This window comes from Dermacentor albipictus, chromosome 2, assembly GCF_038994185.2.
Source record: "Dermacentor albipictus isolate Rhodes 1998 colony chromosome 2, USDA_Dalb.pri_finalv2, whole genome shotgun sequence".
Lineage (NCBI taxonomy): Eukaryota > Metazoa > Arthropoda > Arachnida > Ixodida > Ixodidae > Dermacentor > Dermacentor albipictus.
In genome coordinates, this window is record NC_091822.1 from 82,679,641 (window position 1) to 82,692,300 (window position 12,660).

The 12,660-nt window shown below is 43.8% G+C and overlaps 2 protein-coding genes across 2 annotated transcripts; one reads left to right on the forward strand and one right to left on the reverse strand.

Annotated features, from left to right (window-relative positions):
• Window positions 1-802: 802 nt before the first annotated feature.
• Window positions 803-11,260, forward strand: LOC135895860 (uncharacterized). Its single transcript, XM_065424058.1, has 5 exons — window positions 803-850; window positions 1,868-1,969; window positions 3,158-3,746; window positions 3,970-4,083; window positions 4,513-11,260. The coding sequence occupies exons 3-5, from the start codon at window positions 3,545-3,547 to the stop codon at window positions 5,832-5,834; spliced, it is 1,638 nt and encodes a 545-aa protein (XP_065280130.1). The 5' UTR covers window positions 803-850; window positions 1,868-1,969; window positions 3,158-3,544; the 3' UTR covers window positions 5,835-11,260.
• LOC135895861 (uncharacterized) lies at window positions 9,595-12,550 on the reverse strand. Its single transcript, XM_065424059.2, has 3 exons — window positions 12,041-12,550; window positions 11,262-11,368; window positions 9,595-10,888 (listed from the first exon to the last, which is right to left on the reverse strand). Exons 1-3 carry the CDS (start codon window positions 12,367-12,369, stop codon window positions 9,768-9,770), a joined length of 1,557 nt encoding a protein of 518 aa, XP_065280131.1. The 5' UTR covers window positions 12,370-12,550; the 3' UTR covers window positions 9,595-9,767.
• Window positions 12,551-12,660: the final 110 nt, after the last annotated feature.

The window sequence follows — 12,660 nt, forward strand, 5'->3', positions numbered from 1 at the left end:
CTTCTACCAAGCACGTCATGCAAACGTGGATCCGAAAACGACGATAATAGATCACGATGAATTAAGAAGGAAAGAGTTTTATTGTACTATTCACACCAAACTAAAAGTTTCGTAAAAGCAATCATCTAAAATTAGCAACGCGGAGTTTGTAGCGATTACTTCGACGCAGTTCTGACGGTCATCCGTGTTTCCTTTTAGCTCTTAGCTGAGAATCATATGCGAGAAAGTTAAATTCTCAGCCCACTAAATTGCAGCAGATGAGTTATGTATGCGAAAATTGCACAGAGCTTATTAATGCTTGCGGTTCTATTGCGCGGCTTCCATGTCACCTGTGGAAAAGGAATGTGTGTTGCACTGCACTAGCGCACTAGTTATCCCGTCAGGACCGTAGTTACACTTCGGCATTATAGCGTATGTATAAAAATTTGACTCGTCGGTTCCCCGAGTAGTTATTGCAATTTTTATGCCAGTTCTTTGTTCATGATATCTCAATGCCATGCACCTGAAGTATTAATCATTGCGTTGATCGGGACTGAGATATTCATATTTTATTTAACTCTATCGCTATCTCTCTCTCTGATCTGTTTTCAACGGGAAAGACAAATGGTCGTATAACACACGCAGCTGGAAGAGCAGACGACTGTCGTTGTTTTTGTCATCGTGTTTTTCAGCCTCGTTCACAAGGTGGCCGCCGCCACCTTGGTAAGTTGTTGCACGTGACGTAAGTTCCACGTGACGGATGATTATCACATCCGTTTGATGGCGTATAAAAAGTCAGAAATTTGTTGAAACACCAGCAACATTTGGTCGTCTCGTGTTGGTTGATACCTTTGCAGATTCGACTCCTTTGGTATGTATGCATTAATTTTATTTTGTCTTTCTAGAAACCACAAGGACTGATGATGTGACGGGCTAATGTCGAGCATGTGGAAAAAGACAAGCGATTTTCTTCTTTCAACATAATCTTAAGCTAGAAGCGTATTACGTAGAAGGGAGGCAAATTGAGAATGTGCTGTTACACAGCACTATGAATGCTTTACAGTGCTAAGTGCAAAACCTTTTAACGCTCTTACAATGAAACGCAGGTTACATCATGATACTCGCCTTAATTGGTCAGTCATAGCCGCCGCACACCAATAAAACCTAGATGGGTGCAATATGAGAGCAGTATTCTAATTGTTCTCCTTTTTATATTTCGTCGATGGTCCGAGTGGCACTCAATCTACGTTATCACCAGGATCGGCTAGTAGAGAGCGGCGACTGATGCCAGTGAAATATAGCGGAATCAATCGTGACATTATACCATTTGCTTAGTAACCACTGTTTTTGTGTCAGAGCGGTTACTTAGCGGCTACTTCGCTGGCGGTTTTATCCGGACTGCTCAGCTGGTGGCACTTTTCTTCTTTCACTGCCAGCACTTCAAATTACACAAACGATCCAGTGGAAATTTGACGTGTTACTAAACAGTACAGTTGGCAGTTCTTTTCTTGCATAAATCGGCAGGAGGAAGGTACCACAAAAGAATGCAAGCGCACTGCTTATTTTATTGTGTACTTTTATTTGTCAGCGTTCGGGTCACGAAAGCGCTCATGACGTCACTGCCTATTTTTCTGCTGTCTGAACCACAGCGGTTCCATTCTGGATCGTAATTTTTTAAAACTTGAACATTGCGTAATACTTCATCATGAAAATTTGTCCGGGTATTGAACTGCGCTATCTGGTATTGCTCATTCCTTTGCTTAGAGACAGCGTATTCAGTGATTCATTTATAAAGTGAATTTTCAACATCATCGACGATAGTAAAGTGTGATACGACGTAAGGTGTGCGGGGAGAGATTTTGATGCTTTCTCTTGCTTTTTTTTCCAGATAAGTGAAGAACATCCAATAAGGTGTTCATCATGACGACGTGTAAACCCAATCAGAGCCTGAAGACCATAATATTTATAGCCATCCTGTGCTTTTCGTGTGGTAAGGGCAGTCTCGAACTAATTTTTATTCTTTTCATTTACCGTACCAAAGGTGTTGAGTGGGATCTAAGGCTGGGTAACTCCGAAGTAGTTTAGGCTTCGAAGTGAATCTTTATTAAGCACAAGACAATTCATGCACTCTGTCCTCGATCGAAGCCATGTTCCGGTAATGAACCCGTGACCTCGTTCTCAACAGCCTAAATCGAAGAGCCACAAGTCTAAACGTTTCAACCAGTCAGTTATTGGAAGCAATAATGCGCATACCGTGGGAAAGAAGGGCTACGCTTTCACATTGTCTGGTAGCTGTCTTACGGCATGGGCCCGTTGTCACCCATAGTCAGTGAGCCATCCGAGCAGTTTACACTGGTTTGAATTGAGCCGAGCCTGGTTGTCGATTGTGCCCGACGTCCCGTTGCGGTGGCTGAGTAGCTATAATGCTCTGCTGGTGGGAATGAGGTGGCAGGTTCGATTTGAACTCGAGGCAGCAGCATTCGAGTGGGGTGTAGATAACAAAGCCCGCGCAGGGTGCTTAGGGTGAACGTCACAAAACATTATGGCAAAATTTATTCCCGAGACTTCGACTACAGTGCCTCTTATAGATGATGTGCTACTCTCAGGTGTTAAATTCAATCAATCAATCAATCAATCAATCAATCAATCAATCAATCAATCAATCAATCAATCAATCAATCAATCAATCAATCAATCAATCAATCAATCAATCAATCAATCAATGTGCATAAAATTATATCCTTATTTTGTAATGCCAGCTATGTTTGATACAGTTAACTGCTTTGCCATTGGGTTCTCAAGGTAGCGTCAATCAATATATGCTAACAGTATCACTTTTAGCCTGTGTTCCAAAACCTTTGGGAAAAAGAAAATTCATTACACTGAAAAGCGAAAGTGCATGGAGCGCCTTTAGACACGCACAACAGTACGCGCGGCGCAGTTTCGACGGTGCCACAGCAGCAGCAGCCTTAGCGAAATATGTTGAGCCGGATTTGCCGTCGCACCATGTTAATGCGGAGCGGTACTATTTACACGCATCGTATCGAGTTCTGAGTGGCTATGGCAGTGTCGTATGCTATATTTCACGTTAGAGAGATGAGGTTTCGGTGGGCGCAATGTATCGTTCTGGTCTTCTTCCGAATCATACACAGTATGCTCTTTCGTCGGTGCCTTGCAGGAACAATGAAGAGCCTGGGAACAAGTGCGGCTGGAATTTTGCATGCAATAGAGTCCATATTTGGCCAAGAAGGGTCATCAGGTTCTGGCATGGCTAGTAGTGGCAGCTCACCAGGCGGAGGCAGCAGTGGAGCAGGGGGGATTGGCTCCTCGCTTGGAACGGGCGCTGACGGAAGCCTCTCGGGTGCGCGGAGCTCTGGAACAGCGGGAATGGGCCTTTTTCATGGGTGCCTTGTGCGCATGCGCACCGGAAGTGCTCTGACAGCGACACTAGCGGCGAGCGCCCGAAACATTTTTGGTGACATCCGGCAAAGAACGTACGTACGGGCTCTCCGTGTTGGCCGCGCTGCTCCTTGGCAGGCAGGATCATAGCTTTTATTTTTTTGCGATGCCACAGCGATGTGCTGCCGTAGGCTGCAGTAATGCCAGCGGAAAGCCTCCAAATGTGCGATTTTTTAGATTTCCTGCCGCGACACTTCAGGCAACGAGACGAAAGAAATGGGTGCAAGCAATACATCGCGTCAACGCCGACGGATCGCCGTGGGAACCGACAGCGAACTCCCGCGTCTGCAGCAATCACTTCGTAACAGGTAAAGAAACAGTGACTTGATATTCCTTATTACTTGATGAACAGCGTGTCTGTTGAGCGCATAAGTGTAACTTCGAGCCCTTTCCGAGCGGGACCGTGGCAGGTCGGCGATCGTGCATTTGTTTAGTACGCAGTTTCGGTTGTGTTAGCGCAGTGTGTCCTGTGTCGTACACGCGTTAATAACAGAAACACTCAAGCTGTTTAACCGTCACATTTTATTTCAGGAGCGCCCTCCCGCTTTATGCCCCACCCGGACTACGTACCATCGGTTTTCAAGCACACGCCAATGAGATGCCCTGTGTCAATCGCTCGCTTTGACAGAGTGAAGAAACGGCAAGGTATAGACTGTGTGTGACGCTGTTTGAGATTCGTCAACTGTCAGCATTTACGACCTTGCAGTAATCTTTCTTCATTTTGTATTCGGCACTTGATATTATTTTTCATTATCATGAAATCGCCCGTGTAATGCTGAATACGCCGGCTGTCGTGCGATTGCCGATGCTAAGCAGCATCGTGCAGTACTTTTCTCCCGCAATATAACTCGCGCTTTCGTCTTGGGCGAGTCAGTTACGGTATCGGCGGCAAGATGCTCCCTTCTCTAAACACTAACCCATTTTTAATGGGTCTTTATCTAGCAAAGGGAGATTAAGTGGTCACTTATTTATGAGTAGTACAGAGTTTTTATATTTGATGTTGCGCCTATCTTATTAGTCTTAAATAGCACATTGTTACACTGTCGCGAAATATATTTTAATGTTATTTATCAGCTTCAAGACTGGCAAATGCAAGTGGCCAAGCCAGCAGCGGTGCAACCACATCAGCTGTTGGACAGAGGACTCCACCGAGTGTAGCAGCAGGCCAAAATAGGACACCACAAGATTGTCAACCAGTTGCCGGGGCATCTACTCCACCTCTTGGTCAAGGAACACCATTAAGCAGAGCAGCAAGTGCAATGTCATTAGGCTCTACGACCTGTGAAGATGGTGCAGTATTGCATAGTGTACCAGCTGAACACGAAAAGAGCTGCCAGACGGATAATTTCTCTCTAGAGCGTATTATGCTGCTTGAAAGCCAATTAAGTGCAGAAAGAAAGAAGGTGCAAAAGCTAGAAGTACAGCTAAAAGCTGCTGAGGAACAGACAATACAGTGGAAAGCACATTACTACGAGCTGAAGGCTACAACACTGTGCCTCGATAACATGCAAGGTACTGAGCATATGTTGTATTACACAGGATTGCCTTCTGTGCAAGTGTTTTACGATATACTAAATTTAGTTTTGAACAACAACCCTCGGTTTGCAATAGACATAAAGAGCAGGTCACTCACTGCTGCCGAGCAGATGTATGCAGTACTGGTTCGCTTAAGGACAGGTATGGCCACACGAGAGATTGCTCGCAATTTTTTAATTTCAATGGCCTCATTCAGTCGTATATTTTCAGAATGGGTACTTATATTGCAGAAGGTTCTCACTGAAATAACCAGCTTCCCCACACTTCCTGAAGTACAACAGCACATGCCACTTCATTTTAGACGGTACCCAAACACACGTATAATACTTGACACAACAGAAATTCGTATACAAAAGCCCTCAAGCTTAACTGCCCAAAGACGAACTTTCTCCCACTACAAGTTCGCAAACACAATGAAATGTGTTGTAGGTGCAACACCTGACTGCTATGTTAGCTTTGTGTCGCCATTATATGGGGGAAGTACCAGTGACAGAGCTATTGTGCAACAGTCTGGAGTACTTGATCTATTCGAATCAGGAGATGGCATCATGGTTGACAAGGGATTCAAGGTAGATGACCTTCTGCCACGTGGTGTTGTCCTTCATATGCCTCCATTTCGTATTCCTGGAGAAGCGCAGATGAGTGCCAAGGATGTTGAAGCCACAAAGCATGTTGCAAGTGCACGGGTGCACATTGAAAGGGTCATAAGAAGAATCAAGGAGTTCCATTTATTGGACAGACCCTTACCTATAAACATGTTAGACATAGCAGATGCAATTTTCACAACATGTGCATTTCTCTCAAACTTTAGGCGACCACTAATAAATAATGGGAAGGAAGTGGAGACGGACACCATGTAATAGAACACGAAAGCATGCGGTATATTTATTTATTTATTTATTTATTTATTTATTTATTTATTGATACTGTTGACCCTCGCTTGAGGGTCGTTACAGGGAGGGAATACAATGTACAACAATGTACAATTTTGCACAACATACAAAATTCATATATCATAATCATCAAGTTGGGTGCTCCTGACAAAAGATGTCGATAGAACGTTCGAACTTGTGCACGTCCGATTGCTCGACAACTTCAACAGGCAAACCATTCCAAATTTCGATCACATCAGGAAAAAATGAAAAACGAAAAGCATCAACACGTGACTCGTAAGGCTTGATGGATCGTGTGTGGTTTGTTCTCGCGCTCCGTTTTCCCGGAGGCTGAATATATCTATTTGATTTAATCTTAAAGTGCCCTTGAATTATTTGAAATAAAAGCTTTAGTCTTGATTTTTTCCTTCGATTTTCAAGTGACTCGAGCCCACATGAGTTCAGCATTTCCGTGACTGAATCCCTTCTTCTGTATCTTGACGAAATAAAACGAGCGGCCATTCTTTGAATTCGCTCCAGTTTATCTTTTAGGACTTTTTGGTGCGGGCTCCAGACAACACAAGCGTACTCCAAGGATGGGCGGATGAATGTTTTGTAAGCTATCAGCTTGACATCTTTTGTTGCATGTTCCAATTTCTTCCGCAGAAAGTAAAGTTTTTGGGAAGCTGTCGAGCACACATTATTAATATGTTTATGCCACTGCAGATTATGTGCAATTGTAACACCTAAATACTTGAAGGTATCAACATTTTTTAGATTATTTTTTCCAATATTATAAGAAAATAGCTGCACAGTCTTCTTATTAGTTATATGCGTAAAAGTTGATTTTGTGTAATTAATTTCCATGTCCCATTTTTCGCACCAAAGATGCAAGGAATGAAGGACACGGTTTATTCTAATTTGGTCGGTAGCTTGTGTTATTCGAGAATAAATTAAACAGTCGTCTGCAAAAAGCTTCAATTCTACGGGAGATTCGGTAACCTCGTTAATATCATTAATATAAATTAGGAACAGTAATGGAGCTAAAACCGATCCTTGAGGAACGCCAGAAAGTACTTCTAGTGTAGAAGAAAAACAATCATCCACATGCACAACCTGCCTGCGATTGTTCAAATAGGCTTTAATCCACTTAAGAATGGTTTCGCTAATTCCTGCTCTGTATAACTTGAAAAGTAATTTACTGTGTGGAACCTTGTCAAATGCTTTTGCAAAATCTACGCAAATGACATCTATTTGTTCTTGGGCATCTATGGCTGAACTAAAATCATGTATCGTTTCTATGAGCTGTGTTATGGTAGATAGCCCTCTTCGGAATCCGTGCTGATACTGATAAAAGAACGCGTTATCCTCGAGGAAAGTTAGTATATGTTTACTTATGATATGTTCTAATAGTTTACAGCTGATACTTGTCAGGGAAATTGGGCGATAATTATTTGCGAGTAGTCGGTCGCCGTTTTTAAAAACAGGTGTTACGACTGCGCACCGCCAATCTTGTGGCAACGAGTTAGTGTGTAGGGACTTTGTAAAGATTATTGTCAAGAAAAATGATATCCACTCAGCGTATCGCTTTAAAAACTGGGTTGGAATCCCATCCGGCCCGCTAGCCTTTTTTGAATCCAAAAGTAACAATTGATTAAACACGCCGGCCTGAGTCACGACCAGGTCTTCCATCGAACATGAGAGGGAGGAAGGCGGGTACGCGTCAAAGTCGTCATTGCTTGGTTTAGAAAAAACAGACTGGAAAAAGTTATTGAAATGATCTGCTATTTTTGTTTTTTCTGTTACTATGTTGTCACTAATTTGAATTCTATTTATTTCCTCTTTGTTGCCACTAAGGTAAAGCCAAAACTTCCGAGGTGCCGTTTTAACGAAGCTACATAGTTTTTTATTAAAAAATTGCTCTTTTGATTCCATCAGAGCCGTTTTTAAACTCTTTCGTAATTTCGATACCTCAGCTGAGCTGTCTTTTCTCCTGCGCAGCCTCTTTATCTTGCGCTTGATGTGTATAATAGGTCGATTAATCCAAGGGTTACGGGGTTTTATTTTCTTTTGTCGAGTTGGAATGAATCTGTCAACGCAATGTTTTATGATATTCTTGAAACGTAGCCATAGATCTTCAACTGGTTCACAATCGCAGGCAAGTTCGAATTCACTATATGACATTTCTAGAAAATCTTGAATGGATGTGTCGTCTGCCTGCCTATAAGCCTTAAATTGCACAGGTACAAAGGGTTGGCCACGAGTGTTTGTTCTGATCGGAATGTGCACAGAAACCATTTTATGGTCAGATATCCCGTCTTTAACAGACACAGTATAGTCACCCACTCTGCCCGAGAGAAACACCAAGTCCAAAAGTGACCGGGATTCGAGTGTTACCCTCGTGTCTTCTTCCACGATTTGTTTAAGATTGTGCGAAAACATTATTTGCAGCAGTGCTTCGGAACTAGAAATTTCAACGTTCCCAGGTATCAGTCTGTCCCAGTTGATGCTTGGCAAATTAAAATCTCCGGTCATTATTAGTCTGGTGGTACGGTTCAAGTGAGTGCATAAGAACATATTAAGGTCATCCAAAAACTCTGGTGAAGTGGCAGGCGGCCTATACACTGCACCAACAAGGTAAGTAACACTCGCATAAGTAATTTTGCACCAAACTGTTTCAGGCAAAGTGCACTCGACCGTTACTGCATCTATAGATCTTTTGACAATGATTGCAACACCCCCACCACGAGTATCCCTGTCCCATCTGAACATCTGGTAATTTGGGGGTACCATACAGTGACTAGGCACACCGTTGTTTAGCCATGTTTCGCTTACGACGAGTACGTGTGGACTTTCTGTCAGTAATACATATTCTAATTCGGTTACTTTGTTAAAAAGGCTACGAGCATTCAAAGATAAGATTCGTAGCTATGACGGGGTGAGTTCAGGCATTGATTCGCCGGAATTATCCGAGGTGTCAGAGCCATCATGCGAGTTGCCTGCTTTTCTAGTGCGTTGCTTGAACTTATCTCGGGAGTTCAGGAGCGAGCGTGCGTTCTTCTCGTTGTCCCATGTGTATAACTTGTCATTTATTTTGAGCTTGTCGTCGATCAAAAAGACTTTCTTGCCCTGCGCCCTTTCAGCAGAGGCACTTTCCCACAACTTCCTTCGCACCGCTACCGTTTCCTTTGCATAATCATTGCTTACACTAACCGATTGTCCTTTCAGTTTATTGCAGTTCTTTAGCACTTGTTGCTTTTCTCTGCTGTCATAAAATTTCATAATAATTGGCCTAGGTCGTTCTTTGTTCTTTTTCCCTATACGATGAATTTTTTCGACGGTTTTTACTTCAACTCCCAGCGTATCGTGAAAAATTTTATCTATGACAGCTGCCTTTAACTCCGTCTCTGAATCGCCGATTTTTTCAGAAACACCAAAAACCAGCAGATTGTTACGACGACTATAGTTTTCATATTCAGTCAGTTTCCTGGCCTGTTGCTGAACTGTTACCTCAAGATATTCAATTCTTTTGTTCAATTCTTGTATCACTGCCAAGGAATCAGTCAGTCTATCAGTCTTTTCATTAAGTTGACCAATATCCTTGCTGATATTAGTCAACCGGCAGTCAGACGCGGCTTGATTATCAATAATCGTCTGTAACAGTTCAGCTGTCTTAGGCCCGGGGTTTTCTTTTATGTCTCCCGACATCAACAGCATCAGCACGGACCAACAGTCAATAGCAATGCAATGAAGCCTACCAGGGCACGGCAGGACAACTAAAAATCTATTGTCACTATGGTAACAGCAGTCTGTGGATGGGGAACCAACCTGCACAAACAGCAGCAGCGGGTGAGCCATGCTGTTTCGGAGCACCTAAAAGGTGTCATCATGCACTAAAGTTTTATGATGCAAAGGAACGCACTATGTGTGTGTCAGCCTTCTGATAGTCATCTTCAGATGGTCCTCATCACAATGGTCAACTAGATAAAACCCCACAGCATACTTTTTGAAGGACACGTAGCCTGCACCTGTAGTGTAAAGAAATCCAAGGCGTCGGATACGTCGTGTCATGAGTTCTGGAATAATAGCAGCCTTATAGAAGTACACCAGGCCCTGAAGTATGTCTTTCCAAATTTCTGCGTCAAAATATATACGTTCCACTGATATGCAGTCTTGCAGGTCAGCATGATCTGTGAAGACTACAAAGTCGCACCATGGCTTCTTCGCGACTCCCATCTGTCCTTGTACTTGGTAGTAATAATAATGGTCTTTCTTCAGGGTGACCTCACCATTAGTTACTGCCAAGTAAAAACCTTTGTCAGCGCAGGCGTCGACAACTCTTTGGCCAGCTTTCGAAGCGGGGCACTTCACTTCTAGAAGGCCATCCTCACTGCCATCTCTCACCAGGCGATCGGGCGATGCGGCGATGAAAGAATGCAATTCATGAATATGTAATCCTGTTTCCAGGACATCTATATTTTTGTCATATAGCTGCATGAATTCTAGATATTTTTGAACTGCTTTTGCTTCATTTTGTATTCCGTAGAGCCTGGGGTCACCACTCTTCATTATTTCTTTGCGAGGATAAAGTATTTCTTTAACAAGCCCTTCTGGCTTCAGGCAGTGCAGTATTCTGCGGAACTTTGAAGCAGTTAGCTTCCCGGTTCTTTCTGTGAACCATAGAGGGTTCTTATCCTGGCCTACAGTCTTTGCACAGATATCTGCCCTCTCGGTAGCTGTGAGCGACACCTGCTCCTTGAAATATTCATCGATCAATGTGAGGCACTTCTGCGAATTCATGTCCTCTGTGTCGTTGATGGGGCTCGCATTTCTCACTGGTGCTGGCCTCTCTGTGTAACGGTTCCACACCAGCTCAGGTGCATGTGTTGCAATCGCACTCCTGAACTTCAACAGCCCAGCCTGCCCAGCTGTTCTCAAATGAGGAGGAAGTTGTCGCTTAGCCTTAACGGGCACCGTCTTGTTAATCACATGTTTCTTAAATGTGATGTCCACCAAGGGTTTGGTCAGCAAATGGTTTTGTCCTGAAAATAACAAAATGCGGGGACTTGTATACAGTTCATACACATGTTTTATAAAGCTTACTGGCCAAGATCTATTTTGACATTTGATTACGCATGCGGTTATTTTGCACTAATGATGGACACTGCAAACTCCTGTGAATCCGATCAGCATGCTAGCTCACCTCTTTTCAAATACAGTGTTTCTCTATCAGCATGCTTACATTCTACATTAAGGTACCATTACAAGGAAGAGTGTAGATACCAGACCAAAGCTCCTTTTGAAGTCATTTGTCACATCGTCTTGTGTTCTACCACATACGTCCCTCCTTATTCTGTTCGCTGCATTTTACCTGATTAACTTGAACTGTGTTCTGAATAAAAACATTCACCTTACCTTGTGTTGGTGCCATCCATCTGCACGGGACACTCGTACAAGACGGCCTCTGGATACTTCGTATGGCAAACAGCAATGCAGCTATATGCTGGCACCTTTGGCTTTGACTAGGAAAATCAGAAGAAAATAAAAAGTATTCACATTTAGATGCCTGGTAAATGCTCCTGTGAGTGGGCAAAACAAACGGAAAGAGAAAGCTAATGTTCGTTACAGAATATATATTTAAGAGAGCACGTTGTTGGGCGAGTCGGTCGTACATACTTAATACTTTAAATATATATTTAAGAAACGCGGACTCGCTGCACTACATTGAAGTGCGAGCGTACATTGATTTTCATTCTTTTTCTTTTCTAGCTGCACGGGCAAGGTTCTCGAAGGCGCTGTTATCCGTGCATGATATAGATAGCTTAAACGGTTTATGCACGGTCGGGTTGTTTCTTTTTTTGTGTAAATACGGTAGAACATCAAATAATCGCCAGAACTATTCGCCGCGAACTACTCTTCGCAAGGTCATATAGGCCCGAACCAGTGACATGTGAATGCTTTTACGGCACCCATCGCCCACAGCCTGTGGCTCGACTCACTTTGTAAACGAAAAATGAATGTTTCCCGACAGCGAGCCGTAGCGGTGCCTGCACGTAGAGACGGTGAAAGCGCTGCCACCTCGCGAACGCACCGTTGTTAGGACACCGTTTTCTACATCGTCGTTCAGTGTTATATCATAAGGGCGGACAGCACATTCGTGCACAGCATTTCACGTCTCTAAAAAATGTACTTACCCAGCAACGCAATCGCAGTATGCTTGGACGACGGCCCCTGCTCCGCCTTTAGCAAGCGCTACGACTTGCTTGTAGTGGCCAGCTTTCATCGAGCACAAACATATGCTGCGCAACACAAGTTCGGTCCCTGTTGGTTGTCCGCACATCAAATACTCGATCCGGCGAATGTACCTTTCCTCCTTGAACATCCAGCCTTTATGCAGCTGCCGGTGCGACTCGCCGAAATGGCTGTCGATCATGTTGTCAGTCACTGGCGGCACCAACTCCAAATCGCAGCTCCACTGACCGCCGGAGTCGTGAAGTTTCTTGAAGTCTTCAATAGAAAACATGTCGAAGAAAGCTTCGCAAGAGTCGACAGGCGGTTGCGAAAATCAGCGGTGACGATGCAAGCGTACTGTGGAAACTTTAAACAGCAGCAGTCACAGCACAACGCAAAGCAACAAAGAGTGTCATGCCGCCGCGTCAACCGAGAGCCACCGTATTTGCTTTCGGCTCTCGCCGCTAGAGGCGCTCTCCCATCGTGAAAAAGGTCAATTCCTGGTCTCGGTGGCAGTGGAAGCACAGGGACAATGACTGGCTCGGGAACAATTGGAAGCGGAGGTTCGTCTGGTACGGGTGGC